At 44.9% G+C, this 22,545-nt stretch overlaps 1 protein-coding gene across 24 annotated transcripts in view; it reads left to right on the top strand.

The window, feature by feature from the left end:
• EIF4G3 (eukaryotic translation initiation factor 4 gamma 3) overlaps positions 1-22,545 on the top strand; it is a 320,226-nt gene that overhangs the window by 203,414 nt on the left and 94,267 nt on the right. For 15 of the 24 annotated variants that reach the window (XR_016347803.1, XM_089773132.1, XM_089773134.1 and 12 more), the window contains 4 exons: positions 4,119-4,276; positions 5,473-5,592; positions 15,381-15,491; positions 20,388-20,558. Coding sequence is in view for 23 of the 24 variants with exons in the window: in XM_089773132.1 (XP_089629258.1) it covers positions 4,119-4,276; positions 5,473-5,592; positions 15,381-15,491; positions 20,388-20,558 (560 nt within the window). In the remaining variant the exon portion in view is untranslated. The remainder of the gene's footprint in view (positions 1-4,118; positions 4,277-5,472; positions 5,593-15,380; positions 15,492-20,387; positions 20,559-22,545) is intronic. The other 9 variants (XM_089773141.1, XM_089773140.1, XM_075906739.2 and 6 more) reach the window with 3 other exon arrangements.

Here is a 22,545-nt window from a genome sequence, read left to right on the forward strand (position 1 = left end):
CAGATAAAACTGTATTTCCGCATTTATGGATGTGATTAATCAACATGGCTGATGAGCAAGGAGATGTTCTTCAACTACTTGCTCGTGTCAGTTCCAAGCAGGCATGCATGGGTCCCAGGCATAGTTGATGGAAGGTTTTTCCTCTGGTGGTACTTGTCAAGTCAGTTCAGTCGCCTCAGGAGTCATGCCTTCATAGTGTTACGTATAGAGGTAATCAAGTCCAGTGCCCTGTACTCATAGCGGGACCAAGCACCATCCAGATCATCCAGGCCTGATGTTCATCTAACCTGCTTTCTCCAGTGAGGGAGATTCCACAACCTCCCTAGGCAATTTATTCCAGTGCAATTTATTTCACCACCATGACAGTTAGGAAGTTTTTCCGAATGTCCAACTTAAACCTCCCTTGTTGCAATTTAAGCCCATTGCTTCTTGCTCTATCATCAGAGCTCAAGGAGAATAATTTTTCTCCCTTCTCCTGGTAACACCCTTTTAGGATCTTCAAAGCTGCTATCATGTCCCCTCTCAATCTTCTCTTTTCTAAACTAAAAAACCCTATCATCTGCAGTTCTTGCAACCCCTCCCAGCTTGGTATCATCCACAAACTTTAGAAGCATGCTGTAAAAATGTTGAACAGAACTGGTCCCAAAACTGATCCTTGGGGAACTCCACTTGTTATGCCCTTCCAGCATGACTAAACTATTAATAACTACTCTCTGGGAACGGTTATCCAGCCAGTTCTGCACCCCTCCTTATAATAGCCCTGTCTTGGTGTATCTGTAAGAAGATCATGTGAGACTGTATCAGTGCTTTACTAAAGTCTAGGTATACCATGTCCACCACTTCTCCCTTATCCACAAGCCTTGTTATCCTATAAAAGAAAGCTATCAGATTCAATTGTTCTTACAGATCCATGCTGACTGCTAGTTATTTTCCAGATGTTCCTTAATTATTTGGTCCATTATCTTTCCTGGCACAGAAGTTAAGTTGACTGACCTGTAGTTTCCTGGATTGTCCTTATTTCCCTTTTTTTAGAAGGGCACTAGATTTGCCCCTTTCCAATGTTCTGGAATCTCTCCTGTCTTCCATGACTTTTCAGAGATGAGAGCTTTTTCAAAGATGAGGCTCAGATACCTCCTCAATCAGCTCCTTGAATATTCTAGGATGCATTTAATCAGGTCCAGGTGACTTGAAGACATCTAACTTTTCTACATAACTTCTGAACCTACCACCTTTTCTCCTGAATTCACTATTTTAGACATCCAGTCACCAGCAACGTTGTTGTGAAAACCGAAAGAAAAAAGCTGTTAAGCGATTCTGTCATTTCCACATTTTCTGTTACTGTTTTTCTCTCTTCTTTGAGTAATGGGCCTAGCCTGTCCTTGGTCTTCCTCTTGTTTCTACTGTGTTTGTAAAATGTTTTCTTGTTACCCTTAATGTCTCTAGCTAGACTGAGCTTATTTTGTCCCTTAGCCTTTCTGAATATGCCTCTATATACTTGTGTTGTTTATATTCATCCTTTGTACTTTGATCTTGTTTCCACTTTTTATAGGACTCCTTTCTATTTTTAGATCTTTTTAGATTTTTTGATCTTTTGCAATACTTTCTGTCTTTCCTACGCAGTGGAATATAGTTTGCTTTTGTGCCCTTAATAATATCCCTTTGAAAAACTGCCAGCTCTCTTCAATTGTTTTTCCTCTTAGTCTTGCTTCCCCTGGGATCTTACCTACCAACTCCTTGAGTTTGCTGGTTTGCTTTCTTGAATTCCGTTGTCTTTATTTTGCTGTTCTCCCTTCTGCTATCCATTAGAATCATGAACTCTGTCATTTCATGATCACTTTCACCCAAGCTGCCTTCCACTTTCAAATTCTCAACTAGCTCCTTTCTGTTTGTTAAAATCAAATCTAGAACAGCTTCCCCCCAATAGCTTTTTCCATCTCCTGAAATAAAAAAAAATCTCTAATACATTCCAACAACTTGTTGGATAATCTGTGCCCTGTTGTGTTATTTTCCCAACACATTTCTGGATAGTTGAAGTCCCCCATCACCATCAAACCCTGTGCTTTGCATGGTTTTGTTAGTTGTTTAAAAAAAGACTCCTCCACCTCTTTCTGATGAAGTGGTCTGTAATAGACCCCTACTATGACGTCAACCTGTGCTTTTGCAGAGAACTATCCACAGTGATGCCAAGATTTCTCTCTCTCAAGTGGTTAGAGCTAATTTAGTCCCCATCATTTTGTATGTAAAAAAAAGCCTCATCCGCCTCTTCTTTCTGGTGAAGCGGTCTACATAGACTATGAAGAGCTACGAAAGGTTCTCACAAAACTAGGCAACTAGACTGGGCAACAAAATGAGAGATGAATTTTAATGATGATAAATGCAAAGTAATGCATATTGGAAAACATAATCCCAGCTATACGTACAAAATGATGGGGACTAAACCACTCAAAAGAGAGATCTTGGAGTCATTGTGGATAGTTATCTGGAAACATCACCTCAATGTGCAGCAGCAGTCAAAACAAACAGTATGTTAGATATCATTAAAAATGACATAGCGTATAAGATAGATAATATTTTATTGTCTTTATATAAATCCATGGTATGCTCATTTCTTGAATACTGTGTGCACATGTTGTCTCATCATCTCAAAGAAGATATCTTGGCATTGGAAATAGTTCAGAAAAGGGCAATGAAAATTATTAGGGGATTGGAACAGCTGCCATATGAGGAGAGATTAATACAACTGACTTTTCAACTTGGAAAATATGATAGCGGTCTAGTGGAGAAAGTAAATAAGGAAGTATTATTTACTTATTCCCATAACAGAAGGTGTAGGAGTCACTAGATGAAATTTATAGGTAGCAGGGTTAAAACAAACAAAATTAAGTATTTCTTCACATAACTCATAGTCAACCTGTGGAACTCATTGCCAGAGGACTTTGTGAAGACCAGTATTTTAACAGGGTTCAAATAAGAACTAGGAAAGTTCATGGATGATTATTATCCAGGATGGGTAGGAATGGTGTCCCTAGCTTTTGTTTGTCAGAAGCTGGGAATGTGGGACAGGAGAGGGATCACTTGATGATTCCCTATTCTATTCATTTCCTCTCGGGCACCTGACATTGACCATTGTTGGAAGACAAGACACTGGGCCAGGTGGACCTTTGGTATGACCTAGTATAATCACTCTTATGTTCTCATGATCCCTGTTTGGGACCTTAGGGCATGTCTACACTGCATTCCTCTTTCGAGAGAGGAATGCAAATGCAGCTGAGCGAAATTGCAAATGAAGTGCAGATTTGAATTTTCTGTGCTTCATTTGCATAATTGCATCCGGGCGCTATTTCGAAAAAAGAAATGCTGTCTAGAAACGCTTCGAAAAAAGAAACACTCCTCATTTTATAAGTAAGGGTAATTTCAAAAGAAGAGTTTTCTTTTGAAATAACCGCATCTAGACAGAGTTTCTTTTTTCAAAATAGCACCCGGACGCGATTATGAAAATGAAGTGTGGGAAATTCAAACCCGCACTTCATTTGCAATTTCGCTCAGCTGCATCTGCATTCCTCTCTCGAAAGAGGAATGTAATGTAGACATACCCTAAAGCATCAGGATGAGGCCCCAAACAGGGATCATGAGAACACAAGAGTGATCATCAAGACTAGTAGAACCCCCTTTACATCCCGAGCAACATGAAAGTTGGCATTTCTGGTGGCAGTAACCTTAGCCTGGTGAGTGTCTGAACTTAAGGCCCTAATATCCAAATCTCTTACACTATCCTCTGGTGCCAATTTTCTGTAGACTGTGGGTATGCACTTGGGTTTCAGACAAGCAAACTATTTTGTTTCCCTACCACAGTCAGTTTCTTTCTTTTGAGAAAGCCCTAAACAAATGGGTGAAAAATTTTCATACCTTACACGTGCTTACTTGCTCATCTGCAGTTGTCCTTGTTATAGTTCTGCCATTTGTATTTCCTTAAAATATATAAAATAAAAACCTAATATGTTCAAGATGCAATTTACTTCTGTTCTACCCCCAGCAAAGGCAGCTTCCTCCAGTTTCTGTAAAGTGCCCTCTCCAGGAGCAAAGCTCTTCTGAATTTCTGCCAACTTGTATCGTTACAGAGCAGTGGAAGCCCACGGATCCTGACGGGAAGAAACAGTATGATAGGGAGTTCCTGCTCGATTTCCAGTTCATGCCCGCCTGTATACAGAAACCAGAAGGGCTGCCTCCCATTAGTGATGTGGTGCTCGACAAGGTGAGAGGAGACCCAATAAAACAGGTGTGTGGAAATTCAGTAATAAAGAGGTGAAAACACTAAAAATCATTTGACTGAAAGCGAGTGGGATGAGGAGGACGGGGTTTCACCTTTAAATGCAGAGAATTGGGATTTCCCAATGCAAAGGACATATCCAAGTTCTTTGTCCTATTGCAGAGGCAATTAGCATCACGAGTGAATGTTTGTGGCTGTGGATTGTAATGCACACTAGAGTATTTGGTGAGCTGTTTGACATATGTTTTGTCAGCAAGGGCATGGGAGAACATTTGGTTAAAACCACATATTATAAAAGAACAGATTTGGGTGGGAAATTTGTGGATGTGCGCTGATTGTCCATGTGGACTACTTGGTTTTTTTTAAATGTGCCCTCTGAGAGATTATATTGATTGATTGACAATAGCACAACAAAAATGGTGACATGGAATCAGCCAAATGTCATTACACAGTGAAACTTCTCACCACCTTTTTGTGTATCCTGAATGAAAGTCATTCATTTTTATTTTTAAAAAGCTAGGCCTGGGAAGTCTCACCTCAGTCACGCCATGTAAATCTATTGACTCCTGCAGAATGACATGAACTTGATAGGACAGATTTCAGCCCCTAAGGCTCAAGCATGAATCAGAGTATTTGTGACTTCATGTTGGGTGAATATTTCCTCTCTAAACTTCTGGGACTGGCAATGTTGTAAAACATAGCTCTGCCCTCTGGAAAGGCTTTATCCAACTGCCCTTTCACTTTTCTGTGACTCAGGTGATCATCTTTTGAGGGATTTTTTGTTTGGTCAGCCATTTGCCTTGTTAAAATTAAGGATATTTGTTTCAGATCAGATGACAGTTTTATGGTTGTTAACCAAGATCATCAGATTTCTTTCACAAAAAGCAATCCTACTTAGCCATTTTCTTATCATCTGTAAGTCATGTCAAACCTAGACAGATGTTATAAAGTTCTCATGGTCCTTGTGGATGTTTATAACAGTCAGTGGTGTATGGCATGGCACAAATGTTATGTGTAACTATGGATATTAATAGAAAACATTAAACTTATTATTTGCTAAAACAACACACGTATGTCGTAACCCGACTTACAGCTGATTGACATATTGGCAGAGGACTGTGTACAGATTCCATTTGTTTGTGATACTGCATCACAAGTGTTTAACATACTCTTTTCTTTGTTGTTGTTGTTGTTTAACCATGCAGATTAATCAGCCAAAATTGCCAGTGAGAACTCTAGACCCTCGTATATTGCCTCGAGGACCAGACTTCACACCAGCCTTTGCCGATTTTGGGAGGCAAACATCTGGGGCAAGAGGTGTAGCTGTAAGTGTGAACTATCTCCAAACTTGCTAAATTAAAAACTGGCTTTGGTATCCTTGATAAATAGCCTTAAGGAGAGAGAGTGCCTTTTAGGGATCTTAGAGATTTTGATTACTATTAGTCTGCCTCAAGCAGAGAAGTTATTTTCCCTGAGAACTAATATAGAAGCCAATAAAATTATTGAGAGAGCTTCTTACTTAATGAAAATCATGGTAAATGGGTTTAGTATTATTTTTTCCCTTTCTTACTCAAAAGAGATCTTCAAAATCATCTTTGCAGCAGTGGGGCAGAGCCTTTGTGGTACCAGTGGCCACCTTGCAACACGAGAGGCATTTGGAGGACACAGCTAATTTGAATACACATGAGTTTTGTGTCTGTGTGTGTTCTCTCCAAAATCCATTTATATTAATGCAAATAAAATATATTTTGCTAATTGAAGAGCTTTTGTCTTGCTTTCTTTTCTTTTCTTTTCTTTTCTTTTCTTTTCTTTTCTTTTCTTTTCTTTTCTTTTCTTTTCTTTTCTTTTCTTTTCTTTTCTTTTCTTTTCTTTTCTTTTCTTTTCTTTTCTTTTCTTTTCTTTTCTTTTCTTTTCTTCCATTTGCCTCTTTGCTTCATTCACACTGCTTTCTCTTACCTTCCTTTGTGTTCTCCCCCTTTATACGATTTCTATCTTCCTCCTCCTTTTCCTGAATTGTAAAAATCTTTCCCCTCAATTCTTACTTCTTCCTTTCCTCTCAGATTCTCTGTTCCTGGGTCATGATGGGCTGAAGAGCGCTGCCTCCCTAAAAGATCTAAGCCAGTGGCAGCCTGAAGACAGAGGCTGCTGTGTTTGGATGAGACTAAGGCTCAGTTTAGCTCCGCTCTGCCGTGCCACCAGCTGATGCTGTATTCAGTTTGTGTGCTTCAGCTGTGCAGCAAGGAGTGGATTTCATTTCTGCTTCTGACTGATCTGTGGCTGCTAGAAGCAGGAGAACAGGGGAGGGGCAGCAGGGAAAAGGGAAATGGCTTCGAGAGGAGGGAGACACGGGGAAGGGGAAGAGAATTCATCCTTTTAAAACTAATGTCGCTAGTGAGAAATCTGCAGCTATTAGCATTCAAAAGGGCAAATTTGACTGGGGCTTTGAATAGATATTGTGTATTTATTCTGAAAGACAGTTCTGTGAATGTAGTGGGTGTGCACCTGTCTTTGAGAGTTTTCAATGTTGCTTTTGCTAAATGATGATACTCAGCTTTAAAGCTTTTTTTGTTTAGAAATTTGCAGCCAGTACCATACAGCACTAGTTCTTCTTCGTGTGATGGTCCCCGCTGTATTCCACTGAGGACGTAGGCCTGTGCAGCATGCATCCAGAGTTGGGGAATTTGACAGTAGGATTTGTTGGTCCATTGGCTTACCTTGTGCTTTCGCTTGAGGCGATGAAGGGCAGAGCTGCTGACCACGTCTCCAGTTCTTCTCAGTGGTGCATAGTCTGGATCAGAACTTCCAGGCTCCTCGTCTCTGAAAGGAGCATAGTAAATAGCTTTACTGAATTTGAAGTGATTTTACCATTTGTATTTTCTCTTATTTTTCATAGTTACTGCTTTTAGCAGGGACACCTCCCCCGTACATTAGCTTTATTTGGGGAGGCGCATTCCTCTTGCTGTTGTGACTGACTGGAGCAGGCGGAACCACCTCTGTGGCAGGGTCTGATTGGGAGGGAAGGAAGCCTTCCCATAAGCATAGGACTCACCATCTCCAGAATCCCAAACCAGGAATCATCCCTGCACCACCACCAATGCCTGAGAAAGAGAGAATGCCTCTCACATCAGGGAAAGCCAGAACCATAGTTGCATCTCAGGATGTCTGTTCCTTGCTGATCTGGAGTCACTGCCTTCATTGGATCCTTCTACTTCTAGAAAGATTCTCTCCCATCCAAATGACATGTCTCCAATATGAGGTCCATCACCCTCCACACCAGTGCTCTGCACTATTCTAGAGGCTCTGACCTGGAATGTACCACCATTAGAGCCAGAGCATGCCTTCTCCTTTCCAGATGATCAGAAGTAGAAAAAACAACTTTATCTTGCCAGCTTTAGGCACCATTATGGAGATCACCACATCTCTGGCAACAGCTGCCACCTCAGCCACCACAAAGCCACTGGTGCCTCAGGCCTATCTCTGTTGGATCCAGCCTTTTGGCCATGTTGGAGACCATGAGCACAATATTGCACCTTGGAACCCACCTGGTCTATGAGGGAGCCAGCACCTGCTTTCCCTTGAGGCATCCTTCCAGCAGAAATATGGATCTAGTGGTGGATGAAGAACTTCTTATTCTGGTCCCAGCAGTTCCTCCAGACCTAGGAAGATTCCCTTCTTCCTGAGCAAAGTGATGGCAACATCATCCCCTTCCCTACCAGATGACTTCACGCAATTCCATAAACTGTTATGGAGGGTCATGGTGGTGATCCAGATTGCTTTCGAAGAGAGCTTCCAGAAAAAGCTTCTGAATGCCCTTTACATCCTGGGGCTGGCAAGAATAACCTTACTAATTAAGCTAAATTGGAGCTTTCCAAACAAGTGTGGCATACCAGGCCACCCGCATGGCTATTATCTTCTAGCCAGACTCTGAATTTCTTTTCTCCCATCCAGCTTCAAATTCCCTAATAGCCCAGTCTGGTACAGAAAGGGCCAAACAGCAACACCATCAATCCACAGCTACTGATAAGGAAGGGAGGCGTTTCAGCCTTCTAGGACATAAAGTTTGCTCATCTAGCCTACAATTCAGGATCACAGATTATCAGGCATTGGTAGTCAAATATGACTTCCTAAACGGCAGTAAATTCAGGGCATTTGCTTATCACATTCCAGGAGAAGATTGTGCTTGTTTTCAGGCACTTGTCGATGAATGGAAGTTCATGGCTAGAATGTTCCTCTAACAAATAGTAGACGCAGCAGCTCTCACCGTCAGGGCCATAATCTACAGCACAGAGCCTTGGCTCCATTTTTCTGGTTTTCCTAGAGAGTCCAGAATACCACTGCAAACCTCCCTTTCACCAAATCCCATCTTTTAAACCAGAAGAGAGATGATATCAATATGTGCATGAAAGGACTCCAGGGTTACTCTTCACTCATTGGATACTTATATGGAGAATTCGGGTTTCTTCATGGAGTGGTGTCCCTGTGGGTGCTCCACTCAGGTCTCGGTGCATGCCTGTGCCAGGGATCGGAGATTTTTTGTAGCACTGCCCTTTGCGCCGTGCCTGCACACTCGGTGCCCCTCCTTGGAGGCCGTGAAGCACGTGCGTGGCGTGAGTCCCATCAGTTCCTTTTCAGCTGTCCCTGGCTGAAGACAGAGTTTACAGCAGTGCTTTTCTTCCCGATAGGAAAAATTAAAATCCTCTATTATTTCTAGCTCTTTACGTCATAGTTTTATTTCGTTTGACCTTTTTCAACGTTGATTTTGCTGAAAGAAGAAAGGGAAAAAAAAAAGCAGCAGCCACGGTGGCTTTTCTTCTCTGCTACAATGCTGGTTTCCCCCCGCTTAAAAAAATGCGATTCCTGCAGAGACTCAATGCTTACCTCAGATTTCCATGTCTCGTGTGTCAAATGCCTGGGGGAGTCTCATGTGGCACAGAAATGCCCTCATTGCCTGAATATGACAGCAAAGGCCAGAAAAGTAGTGAAATGCGGCTCAAAATTATTCCCTGGGAAAAGTCTCTTCAGTCACCAAGGGACAAACCGGAGACGGTGCGGGTGCAGCAAAAGCCCTCGTGTAGGGCAGCTTCATCACCCCACAAAGGCTCTCAAGCCTCAAGGGCTCCCCAGCATGCTCCCTGTCCAAGCTGCTTAGAGCCTCTCGTTCCCCGGTGCCATCAATTTCTGGTACCTTGGAGAAAACGCAAATCAGTGCCAGCCAGGAGAGCTGAGGCACAAACTAAGACCTCCACATCAGCAGGTGCCTTATACAGCAGCTTCAGATAAGCTGCATATGCCTCCTTCATCAGCTCCGGTGAGCTCTCCCTCTGCACCCAGTCTAACCAGGCAGAGTGAATGTGACCGCCCCATAGAGCCACAGCACAAGAAAGTGGCTGTACAAAACACAGCACTTACAAACATCTCCTCAGCCTGAGTCAAGAGGAGTAACTGGCTCACCACGCTCCACGGCGCTCCACACTAACATTCTGCAAGGTGTCCCCCACTCGCCTACACCACTATCCCAAGATCTGATTATGGTAGTGGGCATAGGAGCAGGCTCCCATCATGCCATTCCTCCCCTGCTCCATCACTAACTTCCTGGCATTCATACAGGGATTACTCCCTTGAACAACATCCCATTTGGCCTAGCCATCCAATTGGAGGATTGGGCCACAAGAAATCTGATGAGGTTCAACAAGGACAAGTGCAAAGTCCTGCACTTGGGACGGAAGAATCCCAAGCATAGTTACAAGCTGGGGACCAACCAGTTAAGTAGCAGTTCTGCAGAAAAGGACCTGGAGGTTACAGTGGATGAGAAGCTGGATATGAGTCAACAGTGTACCCTTGTAGCCAAGAAGGCTAATGGCATATTAGGTTGTATTAAGAGGAGCATTGCCAGCAGATCCAGAGATGTCATTATTCCCCTTTATTTGGCTTTGGAGAGGCCACATCTGGAGTATTGTGTCCAGTTCTGGGCCCCCCACTACAAAAAGGAGGTGGACTCACTGGAGAGGGTCCAGCGGAGGGCAACCAAAATGATTATTGGGCTGGAGCATATGACTTATGAGGAGAGGCTGAGGGAGTTGGGTCTGTTTAGTCTGCAGAAGTGAAGAGTGAGGGGGGATTTGATAGCAGCCTTCAACTTCCTGAAGGGAGTTCCAAAGACGATGGAAGGAGGCTGTTCTCAGTAGTGATGGATGGCAGAACAAAGAGCAATGGTCTCAAGTTGTGGTGAGAGAGGTCCAGGTTGGATATTAGGAAAAACTATTTCCCTAGGAGAGTAGTGAAGCACTGGAATGGGTTACCTAGGGAAGTAGTGGCGTCTCCATCCCTAGAGGTGTTTAAGTCTTGGCTTGACAAAGCCCTGGCCGGGTTGATTTAGTTGGGATTGGTCCTGCCTAGAGCAGGGGGCTGGACTTGATGACCTTCTGAGGTCTCTTCCAGCTTTATGGTTCTATGATTCTATGTATTCTCCCCTCCCCCCTCCCCTGCCTCAGTGGAGCCCCTGGGATACGTGGCGGGGTACCGACTGTGGTCCTCCCACACTTACTATTCAAGGCACATAGCCTTTCAGCAACACCGCACCTGTAGGCGCTCACCCTCAATCTCTGCACGCTCCTCACCTGCTCACCCGCCCTCAGTAATTTCTCAAGTGGTTCCAGTGAGCATGACAACTTACCTCAGTCAGATTCAGAGACCTCCTCACCTGAGCCCAGATCCAGGCAGAAGGACGCAGTATTCCAGATCTTGCCTTCTCCCCAGGCAGATGAACTGAAACATTTTCAGGAACTTTTCAAATGAGTAGCACAATCACAAGACAAGAGATGCAGGACAAACAATACAAATTACTCACGATATTACAACCCTCAGCATCTTCCAAGATAGCTTTACCCATTAACGAAGCTATCCTTGAACCTTTGGATGCTTTGTGGCAAAATCCAGCATCTGTTCCACCCAGAAACCGCAGAGTGGACAGAAAATATTTTGTCCCTGCAAAGGACATGGACTTTTTATTTGTCCACCCACAGCCAAATTCTCTAGTGGTGGACTCTGTGAATCACAGAGCTAAGAATCCACAATTTAAATCTACGCCCCATGACACGGCTAGACACTGTGGGCCACAAAGTGTACTCTTTGGCCACTCTCCAGTTCCGTATATCTAATTACACAGCATTGTTGGCTAATTACGATCATGCGAATTATACTAAATTACAAGACTTGCTGCAGGACCTCCCTGAAAACAGACAACCTCACCTCCAGTCCATCATGAGGGAGAGCTTATCAATAGCTAAAACTGCTCTTCAGGCCACTATGGATGTCGTCGACACCATGGCTAGAACCACAGCCATAGTAATGCTCAGGGCCTCGTGGCTGCAGTCATCAGGGGTCCCAAGGGACTTGCAAATAAGGGTGGAGGAGCTCCCATTTGACAGGAAACAACTGTTTGCTAAGAATACAGATGAGATCCTACACTCTATGAAGGACTCTCATACAACATTGCGCACCTTGGGGATGTACACCCCTCCCAATAAGAAGCGTAAATACAATTTCATACCAGAACCAAGGGATCATAATTATAACCATTACAGGCAGCAGCAGAGGCCATATGACAACAGGCCCAAGCAATGCACTAATAAGAGGAGGAATCAGCAAAACCAGTCATCCACAAATCGGTCCACCTCTAACAAGCAGCAAATTTGAACTTTTGGTCAGGGGTCTGAGCAACCACCCCATAAGTCCAATGCAGTCCAATGTCACCTTCGGTCACCTCCTGAGACCTTTCTACCATCAGTGGGCCCAAATTACCACAGACAAATGGGTCCTATAAATTATCAGATTGGGTTAGACAATCCCCTTTACTTCCATGCCTCCTACCCCGTCCCTCTTCAGGGACCCCTCTCACGAGCCCCTATTAAGGGCAGAGGTACAGAAGCTCTGGTTTCTCCATGGTTCCAGAATAAAGAACTTACCTGCTCGGACAGGGTCAAACAAGCTCTACTGCACAGTCAGCGTCCCTCTACAAGAAGCACCTATCAAAACAAATGGACACATTTTCATCAGTGGTGCACGAGGCGCAATTTGCACCCCACCACAGTCCCCATACCTACCTTACTCAACCACCTCATGGGCCTCAACGATGCGGGCCTCTCCATCAGTTCCATCCGGGTCCATCTGTCGGCAATCATGGCCTTCCATGATCCGGTGGACAGCTTCTCTCTTTTCGCTGATCCCGTGGTGGAGCGTTTTCTCACAGGTTTACTGAAAATGCAGCCAAACCTTTGCCCCTTGGTGTCACCGTGGATGTGAATTTGGTCCTTTATACGCTCACCAAGCCACCCTTTGAGCCATTAGCAACTATACCACCGCAGTATCTGTCTGTGAAGGTGGCATTCATAGTAGCAATAACATCAGCTAGAAGGGTAGGAGAAATCACAGCCATCGTGGCGGACCTCCTTTCACTGTATTTACCAGGAATAAAGTCATACTTAAACCTCACCCCAAGTTCCTCCCTAAGGTTATATCTAATTTCTACATAAATGAACCCATTTATTCACTTGCCTATTTCCCTAATTTTCACACCTCCCCCAAGGAGGCTATCTTACATACGTTGGATGCAAGGAGGGCAATCACATTATACCTTGATAGAACTAGAGCAACCAGGAAATTGGATAGACTCTTCTTCGTATGGTCAGATCCACACATAGGAACAGCAGTTCTGGCACAGCACCTATCCAAGTGGCGTTTATGAACTTAGGGGCAGACAGCCACCGCAGCCCATCAGGGCTCATTCCACATGTGCGATGGCCACTACAACGGCCTTCCTGAAAAATGTACCGTTGGCAGATATTTGTAGAGCAGCCACTTGGTCCTCACACCATACTTTCACACAGCACTATGCCCTACACAAGGGGCCAATACCCTCCACATCTCTAGCAGATGCGGTCCTTCCTTCTTCCCCTTAGGCTACGTCTAGACTGCAAGCCTCTTTTGAAAGAGCGTCTAGACTACAAGCAGTACTTTCGAAAAAGCAAGCCGCTTTTTTGAAAGAAAGCACCCAGGCAGTCTGGATGCTCTCTTTCGAAAAAGCTCTGTTTGCATTCAAGAACGCCTTCTTTCGAAAGAGCACTTTCGAAAAAAGGCATTCTTCCAAGTGAAATGAGGTTTTCCGCCGTCGAAAGAAAAGCCGCGTTCTTTCGATTTAATTTCGAAAGAACGCGGCTGTAGTCTAGACGCAAGTGAAGTTTTTTCAAAAAAAGGCTACTTGAGTCTGGACACAGCCTTAGAGAGACTCCAAAAACCCTTGAGTCTGGACACAGCCTTAGAGAGACTCCAGTGCCCACTTCCATCGGGCAGGTACTGCTATGGAGTCACCTGAGTGGAGCACCCACAGAGACACCACTCGATGATGAATAAGAAGTTACTCATCCTGTGCAGTAATGGTGGTTCTTTGAGATGTGTGTCCCTGGGGGTGCTCCACTCCCCTCCCGTCTTTTCCTCTGCTTTGGAGTGTACAGGGACTTCAGGTAGAAAAGGATCAGACGAAACTTGCACCGCCTGTGTGCTCCATGCCTTCCGGAGGAGGCGGGGGGGGGAGTGCTGAGTGCGCAGGCACAGCGCGAGAGGCACTGCTACCAAAAATCTCCGATCCTGAGTGGATATCCACAGGGACACACATCTCGAAGAACTATCGTTACTGTACAGGGTGAGTAACTTCTCCTTCCCAATCTCCTCCATGTCTCCCTTCGCACTGATTCCCATCTCCAACTTGCCCAGTTGGCTCACCCAGGTCACTGGCGAGAACAGGCACCCTAATCCACATGCGCTCCACCACAGAGCATGGCATTTGTATGGGCATCTGCTTTGGAAGGGGTGTGCTTTTCAGCTGTGCAACATTCTCTCCAGCAGCAGGAAGGATTCCACCCAGCAATGTTACCAAGCCAAATTCTCCTCTTGAGCTTAACAGAAAGGAGTTTTACCAGAGTAGGTGGGGGTTCCCCTCATTCTACACTACGTTCTTTCCGTAAAGTCATCAGCTTCAGTGCTTTGAGAGTCCCCCAGGAAGTGATTAGTGCATTCCACCCTCCAGTGGAAGGTTACTCTGTCTTCACACATGTGCTAACCACTAGGTTTTGAAAAGGGCTCATCAGACCCTTCCAGCCCATTCAAGTGAGCATACCACAACAGAATCTGAATCTAATTCTCTCCATGCCAGCAAAGCCTCCCTTTGAGCCATTAGTATCATACTCCATTCCCTCTGTCCATGGGTGTCATCTTCAGTGTTGCTGTCACTTCCACAAGAAGTTATGATGGCAGATCCATCTCTCATGGTTTTTTCACAGCGATAAAGTCTCCCTAGATCTACGGTCGAATTTTTTACCGAAGATAGTCCCCCAGTTACACCAGAATCTATCTGTTCACTTCCATATTTTCTTCCTCAGACCACATGCCCCTGCAGAAGAATGTCAGCTCCATTCTTTTGATGTCCAGCAAGCTCTGAGTTTCTACTTGCAAAGAACTAAACCAATTAGGAAGTTCCCCCAGACTGGGCTGCTCATAGACAGACATAGAGCGGCCTCATGGAGGACTCGCCATCAGATGCCTCATTCATCACAGGGGTTCTCTGCAACGCCATTCCATCCTCATCCTCACACCCTGCTCCATCTTAGACACTGCTTGTTATCACCGTCAAGGCAATACAATAGGGGCCATTGCTCAAAGAAGAAGAGGTGTAACTGGAGTGTTTTGAGATGTCATCCCTGCCTTTATTCCATGCCACCCTGCTTCCCTCTGCTGCACTTTCAAACTTGCAGTGGAGAAGGAACTGGAGATGTGGTCAGTCTACCCTGCCCTTTATTGCCTCTTGACAGAAGTACATGGTGAGCATGGACAGACCAGTAGAATGGGCAGACCAATAGAAGCTGCTTTCACATTCTCCGATTGTGAACTCAGGATGCGTATGTATAACCCCCAGTGGAATCCAGATAGGGAGCACACATCTCAAAGAACCTCTAGTTACCGTAAGTAATGGCCAGTTTTATGTGCTGAATGTCTCAAAGAAACCGTCAAAGCGACGCTCAGCATCTTAGTAATGGAAACATTGCTCTTTCTCTTTTGGCAGGCCTGCAAAGTGCAGCACAACCCTGGATTGCCTTCTCTGGCTCGGTGTGGCACCCCAGCATGCCCTCTGTTGATCTCATCTCACCCACCATTGAGGAACCTGCCAATAGGGGTAAGCCAAATCCCTCCTTATTCTCCCCCCTCCCCCCAACTTTTGCACCTTTCCGTAAAGTTTCCTTTTTCATAATTGTGTTGTTTATAGGGAGTAAAATTAAAAGAAAACTTTACAAAAAGATGCAACGCTATAAAAAAAAAAACCAAAAAAAGCAAAACAAGACTTGCATTGTACCCCTCTAGGCAGTCTCTTCAGTGGTGGGTGGGACATCACCAGTAGAGGGCATGCTGGGACGTTGGCCTGAGCGGGATCTGCGAGGGGTCTGCACTTTGCAGACCTGTGCAAAGGGGCAGATAAGGTAAGTCCTGCTTACCCCGTTCGTCTGGAGCATTCAGCACATAAACATACATCTTGCATTTGTGCCTGTAAAGAGTAGTTGCTTACTGTGCATTTTTAGGATAGGTATTGGGGTAGCAATATTTAAGAAATCTGGTATCCTATCCTATTATTTATTGTAGGGAAAGAAGGATTTTTGCATAGAAAAATAACATGTTATTTTCTTGTAAAATGCACCAACATCTGGATTGGCACTGTGTCCACTCTCATTTCGCTTTTGCATGGGCCGTGCCCATAAACCATTGAAACCCACCACCTAATCCCTGCGTGTAGAATGATAGTAAGCAGCCCAGGGTTAACACGATCCCAGCAGATCAAATTTTCTTTCTCTCTCTGTTCTTTTTGACTTTCTGTCTGTTGTTTCAGATAATTGTTTCAGCAAATTTCAGACAAACAACATAGGGGGATAATTCAGGGTGACTCAAAGTACAACCAAGAGATAGATTTATGGTACAAATGAAAACTGGAAAATGTAAAAACAAATAAGGCCTACTTGCGTACAAAGAGAAGACTAGACCCAGAGGAGCAGTTAGCTTTCTTTGCTTTCCTGGATGTTTCTGAGGGATTTGGATTCACTTAATTACATTCTAAGAAGGAAAGCGAAACCAGAAAGAAAACACTAAGGTCCCGTTTTATTGTTTGTGAGTTCCCTGCTGTGCGTCTGACTCACCTGGAAAGTCCTTTAGAATTTTCCTCACATTTTTCACCATCTTGTAAGGAGGATGGATTATAGGAATTGATTCATTGTTGCTCATTAAGCACTGTGAGAGCCTTGGATGGAAGGTGCTATCGAATCAGTTATGAAAATAGTACAGTAAACTTCCGATAATCCGGCACCTTTAGGACCCAGGCGGTGCCAGATTATCAGATATGCCGGACTATCGGAAAGGGGGCTATGAGGGGTCTGGGGTGGGGTGAGGGGGATGCCACCCCAGACCCCTCATAGCCCCCCCTTCCAATAGTCCGGCACTGCCCCAGGCGTCCCTGATTCAGCGTCCCTGACCCTTGGCGCAGCGAGACCAACCCAGCAGCACCCCAGCTGCTCTGCCCCAGGTGTCCCCAAGTCAGCCGCTGCTGATACTGATCAGCGGCTGACTTCCTGGAATCAGCCGCTGGTCAGTTTCAGCAGCGGCTGAATCAGGACGCCTGGGGCAAAGCAGCTGAGGGGCTGCCAGGTTGGTCCCACAGTGCCGAGGAGCAGCGCTGCGGGACCAACCCAGCAGCACCCCAGCTGCTCTGCCCCAGGCGTCCCCAAGTCAGCTGCTGCTGATACTGATCAGCGGCTGACTCCAGGAAGCCGGAGCAGAGCAGCTCTGCCTCGGACTTCCTGGAGTCAGCCGCTGATCAGTATCAGCAGCAGCTGAATCGGGGACAGCTGGGGTGTTGCCGGGTTGGTTCTGCAGCCCCGAGGGGCAGCGCTACGGGACCTACCCAGCAGCACCACAGCTATTCTGCCCCTGGCTTCCCAGATTCAGTCGCTGGTCAGTTTTAGCAGTGGCTGAATCGGAGAAGCCGAGGGCAGAGCAGCTCCAATGGTCCAGCTGCTCGGAGCACTTCCGGGTTCCTGATGGTGCCGGACCATCAGATGCCGGACCAATGGAGTTTTACTGTAGCTTGTGGAAGAATATTAGAAGATTAGGGTAGGAAGAAACTTCATCAAGCCATCTAGTCCAACCCCCTGCTCAAAGCAGGACCAACCCCAACTACATAATCCAGTATTTGTATTGTGATAGCAGCGAGGAACCCCACACAGGGGCTAGGCCCCCATTGCATCAGGCACCACAAACAAAGACCAGAAATTCAGTCCCTGCCACAAAAAGCTCATAATATGCTAGTCAGCATCTGCCATTCTGGCGCCAATGCCCGTCAGGCAAAATAATGAATTCTACCTCAGCCATTTAATATCATAGAAATAAATCTCCACCCTAGGATTAATGTCACCTGTTTTAAAAACAAATTTCTTGACTTGACATGTCCGTATATTTTGGTAAGTGTCTGTAAGCCTTAAATGTCTTGGGACTTGCCTAATTGATGCAGCCCATCCACTGCACAGCTGCAGTGAACGAAGATCCTTCAAGCTGGAACCCCTTTGGTGTACAACGATGGGGCTGCTCAAAGATGTTTTCCATGAAGGGCCTTCGGTTTCAGAAGAGGCCCAAATCTGTTTCCTCTCGGCGCAAACTAGTTTCTTTATTTAAGGCTTTTTACACTTAACAGTGCTGTATCCGAGCAGCCGTAGTGCTGAGTGCAGTGCTCCCTGTGCTGTCGGGGAAGGCACTCCGCCTCTCTGAGAGGTAATAACTCTGTCAACAAGAGAAGCCCCCTCTCTCATCGACATAGCACTCTGCTCCAGGGATTAGAGAGATCAAGTACATCTCTCAGGAGTCTGGATTTTCTACACTCCTGAGCAACACAGCTATACTACCTTAAATTGGTCAGATAGGGTATGCCTAGACTACATGCCTCTGGTGAGAGAGGCCTGTAGATTAGGCTACCCGGCATAGGCAAAGAAGCGGGGATTTAAATAATCCCCGCTTCATTAAAATAAACATGGCTGCTGCGCTGTGCCAACAATCAGCTGATCCAGCACTGCGCGGTAGTCTAGACACGAATCAGTCGGCTGGGGAAGCCTTTGCCGACCGATCCCTTATGCCTCATTTCACCAGAGGCATGTAGTCTAGACATCCCCATAGACTAAACTTTAGCCTTTGGGAAAGGAGGAGGCATGGAAAGATCTGGTGTTTGCACATAGTGTGTGGGTTTGATTTCATGTCTGGTTGCTTGTTTCTGGTTTTATGAAGGAAAGTTTCTGTCTTACATCGTGGTACACTTGCAAAGACACTTAGAGCCTGGCCTAAGTACTTTGTAATCCTGACTATTAATTGATTAGTATGTTCTGAATGAAAATGAGGGATGAAATTTCAGTAATCATGGAACTGATGACCTGTATTTCAGCAAGGTGTAGTGTAAGAAGTGCTGCGAATGTCCACATACTTGTCTGCCAGGACACTTAAATAGGGAGTTGCTAATCTGGTCAGTGTAATGGATTTATTTGTTCAATTAAGTGGCTTTTATGGAGTACTCGGGTGGGAGCTAGGATGAGACTGTTTGGCTTGTTTATATGTGTCCTGAAATTAGATTTGAATTCATGGCTAGTGGCTTGGGACACAAACCCCCTATATACCATTTAACCCTTTTCAGTGCTTTGTCATGGCATATGAAGCATGTCAGTGCATGAGACCATTATCCTGTAACAACATTTTATTCTGTTGGCATTATCACTCACTGAAACCCAAACGAAACTCCATTAGTGGCCATGAGTGTACTGTGATATTTTTAATCAACAGCAAACATTTATGTCATCCAAGGGAAGCATTTAACATTCCTATTATAAGCGCCTCTGCTCAGGGGGTTCTAACTCTGCCAAAAGTGTGGGTTAGACTGAAACTTGGTATGCAAGTCATCAGCCCACAAGCATATTTTTTCATATCATCAATTTAACCAGTTGAATATCTCAAATGGTTTTGCTTCAGAAATGTGCATTAATCACTCTGTTAACTAGAGACTGGCATTTGAAATGGCCCAGATTTTATGTCAGAGTTGTGTACAGGACAGAAAAGGAGTCAATTATGTTTTGTTAACAAGTGTTAGACCCTTTCTTGACAAAATACGTAACTTAATATTGAGTAATCAGGCGCTGCTGTCAAGTGCACTGAGTGATAAAAGATTTATTGCACCATTGGGTACATTTAGTATTTAAACAAGAGTTGAAAGATTGCTTCGGTGAGGTGTGTGTGTGTTTATATCCTTTTTCCAGTACAAACGATCTTTCTCTGCCGTATCATCAGCATTGTTCATGTTTGTTTCTGAATGGGGTAAACTGGCACATTTTTTATACTCTGTGGTAGGTGTGGGGGGGGGGAGGGGGCATCTTTCAAAAGAAAAGTTTACATTCCTCCAGCAGTGAAGTTTAGGGAAAATTTGAATCACATCAGTTTGAAATTACTCAGCCTCAGGATAAATGACCCTCCTTCCTGTGCGCAGCTCAAAAATAACTTTATTGTTTAAAACACAAGTCAGTTAAAACATCACGAATAGGCTAGCAGTTTTGTCGAAACATCACTTTCTAGCCTGTGCTTATGTCTTTTGAACTAGACAAGAAGATGCTCCTTTGTCTTAAAACATGCTGTTACTGTGACCTAACTTAAGAGAATCTATTTTTCAGAACTTCCCATGGACACTGGAGTCAGTTCCACAGAGCTTAAGCAGTGTGGTGGAACTGAACAAAATTAGTCAGATAGGTAGCAGCCATTCTGTTTCAATTGTGAGGATGGCCGCCAGAGGGAAGAGCATCTTTTGTTTGCCCTTTTCACCAACATTGCACAGAATCAAAGCTGGAGTCTAGGCCAGTTCATTGGCTGAGAGGAATTCATAAAAGTAGCAGGGTGAACTGTTGATTGATTGTATTGTCACCCACAGCTGTTACCTGAGTAGTGGGGCATGTGCTGTGAGCACTGAATATTAAAGGGTATATAATGATGAATTTTTTTGTCCTAGTTGCTAAATGTTGGACCACGACGATCACAGCCAAACCAGAGGAGGGAGCCCAGGAAGATCATCACTGTATGTGTGAAAGAAGATGTCCACCTGAAGAAAGCAGAAAATGCCTGGAAACCAAGCCTGAAAAGAGACAGCCAGGTTGAAGACTCTGAAAATATAAAAACCCAGGTGAGAACAGTCTCAACATACTTTGTGAAAGCCAGTGAATTTCTGGGATGGCCAACACTGGCTAGTTGGATCCTCAGTAGTCACCAATATTTCATTCTGTTAACACTGAAAAGACGCTCATTTCTTCTTGATGTTATGATACTCTTCCCCTGGCTGTTGTAGGCCAATAACTCCAGCAGCACTGAGGTCCAGTTTGAGTCAGTTCTGATCTGACTTTTTGTTTTGTTTTGTTTTTTACTCTTATTCAGAGTTAACATTAGGTCACTTGATATATAAAGAGAGAGGAGACAGGGAATACCAGACAACCTACTACCTCTCTGCCAAGATTATTTTTAAACAGCTGTTTTACTTCTGCCTTCATTTTAAAAACAAACTCCAACTTTCAACTGGACCTATACATAAAATGCTTCCGCCAACGAGCACAGGCAGAAATTGTGGAAAAACAGCATCGCTTGCCCCATAACCTCAGCCGTGCGGAACACAATGCCATCCACAGCCTCAGAAACAACTCTGACATTATAATCAAAGAGGCTGATAAAGGAGGTGCTGTTGTCATCATGAATACGTCTGACTACCAAAAGGAGGCTACCGGACAACTCTCCAATACCACATTCTACAGGCCACTTTCCTCAGATCCCACTGAGGAATACACTAAGAAACTGCACCATTTGCTCAAGACACTCCCCACACAAGCACAGGAACAAATCTACACAAACACACCCTCAGAGCCCCGACTGGGGTTCTTCTATCTACTACCCAAGATCCACAAACCTGGAAATCTTGGACTCCCCATCATCTCGGGCATTGGCACTCTCACTGAAGGACTGTCTGGATTTGTGGACTTCCTACTCAGACCCTACGCCACCAGCGCTCCCTGCTGTCTCCGAGACACCACTGATTTCCTGAGAAAACGACAATGCATTGGAGATCTTCCAGAAAACACCATCCTAGCCACCATGGATGGAGAGGCTCTCTACACAGACATCCCACACACAGATGGAATACAGGCTGTCAGGAACAGTATCCCTGATGATGCCACAGCACAACTGGTGGCTCAGCTCTGTGACTTTATCCTCACACACAACTATTTCAGATTTGGTGACAATCTATACCTCCAAACCAGTGGCACCACTATGGGCACCTGCATGGCCCCACAATATGCCAACATTTTTATGGCTGACCTGGAACAATGCTTCCTTAGCTCTTGTGCACTAGTGCCCCTTCTCTACTTTCGCTACATTGATGACATCTTCATCATCTGGACCCATGGGAAGGAGGCTCTGGAAGAATTCCACCGCGATTTCAACAATTTCCACCCCATCATCAACCCCAGCCTGGACCAGTCTACACAAGAGAGCCACTTCCTGGACACTGCAATGCAAATAAATGATGGTCACATAAACCCCACCCTATACCGAAAAACCTAGTAACTGCTATGCCTACCTTCAAGCCTCCAGCTTCCATCCTGGACACATCACACGATCCATTGTCTACAGTCAAGCACTAAGGTACAATCGCATTTGCTCCAACCCCTCAGACAGAGACAAACACCTACAAGATCTTCACCAAGCATTCTTGAAACTACAATACCCACAGGAGGAAGTAAGGAAACAGATTAACAGAGCCAGACGTGTACCCATAAGCCTCCAACTACAGGACAAGCCCAACAAAAAAACCAACAGAACACCACTGGCCATCACCTACAGTCCTGGACAATGATCCCTCACTTTCACAGGCCTTGGAAGGCAGGCCATTTCTCACCCACAGACAGCCTACCAATCTGAAGCAAATTCTCACCAGCAACTATACATCACACCACAGTAACTCTAACTCAGGAACCAATCCCTGCAACAAACTTCGGTGCCAACTCTGCCCACATATCTACACCAGTGACACCATCACAGGACCTAACCAGATCAGCCACACCATCACAGGTTCATTCGCCTGTGCATCTACCAATGGAATATACGCCATCATGTGCCAGCAA

This window comes from Pelodiscus sinensis, chromosome 24 (assembly GCF_052426305.1).
Source record: "Pelodiscus sinensis isolate ZL-2025 chromosome 24, ASM5242630v1, whole genome shotgun sequence".
In the NCBI taxonomy this organism is placed as follows: Eukaryota; Metazoa; Chordata; order Testudines; family Trionychidae; genus Pelodiscus; species Pelodiscus sinensis.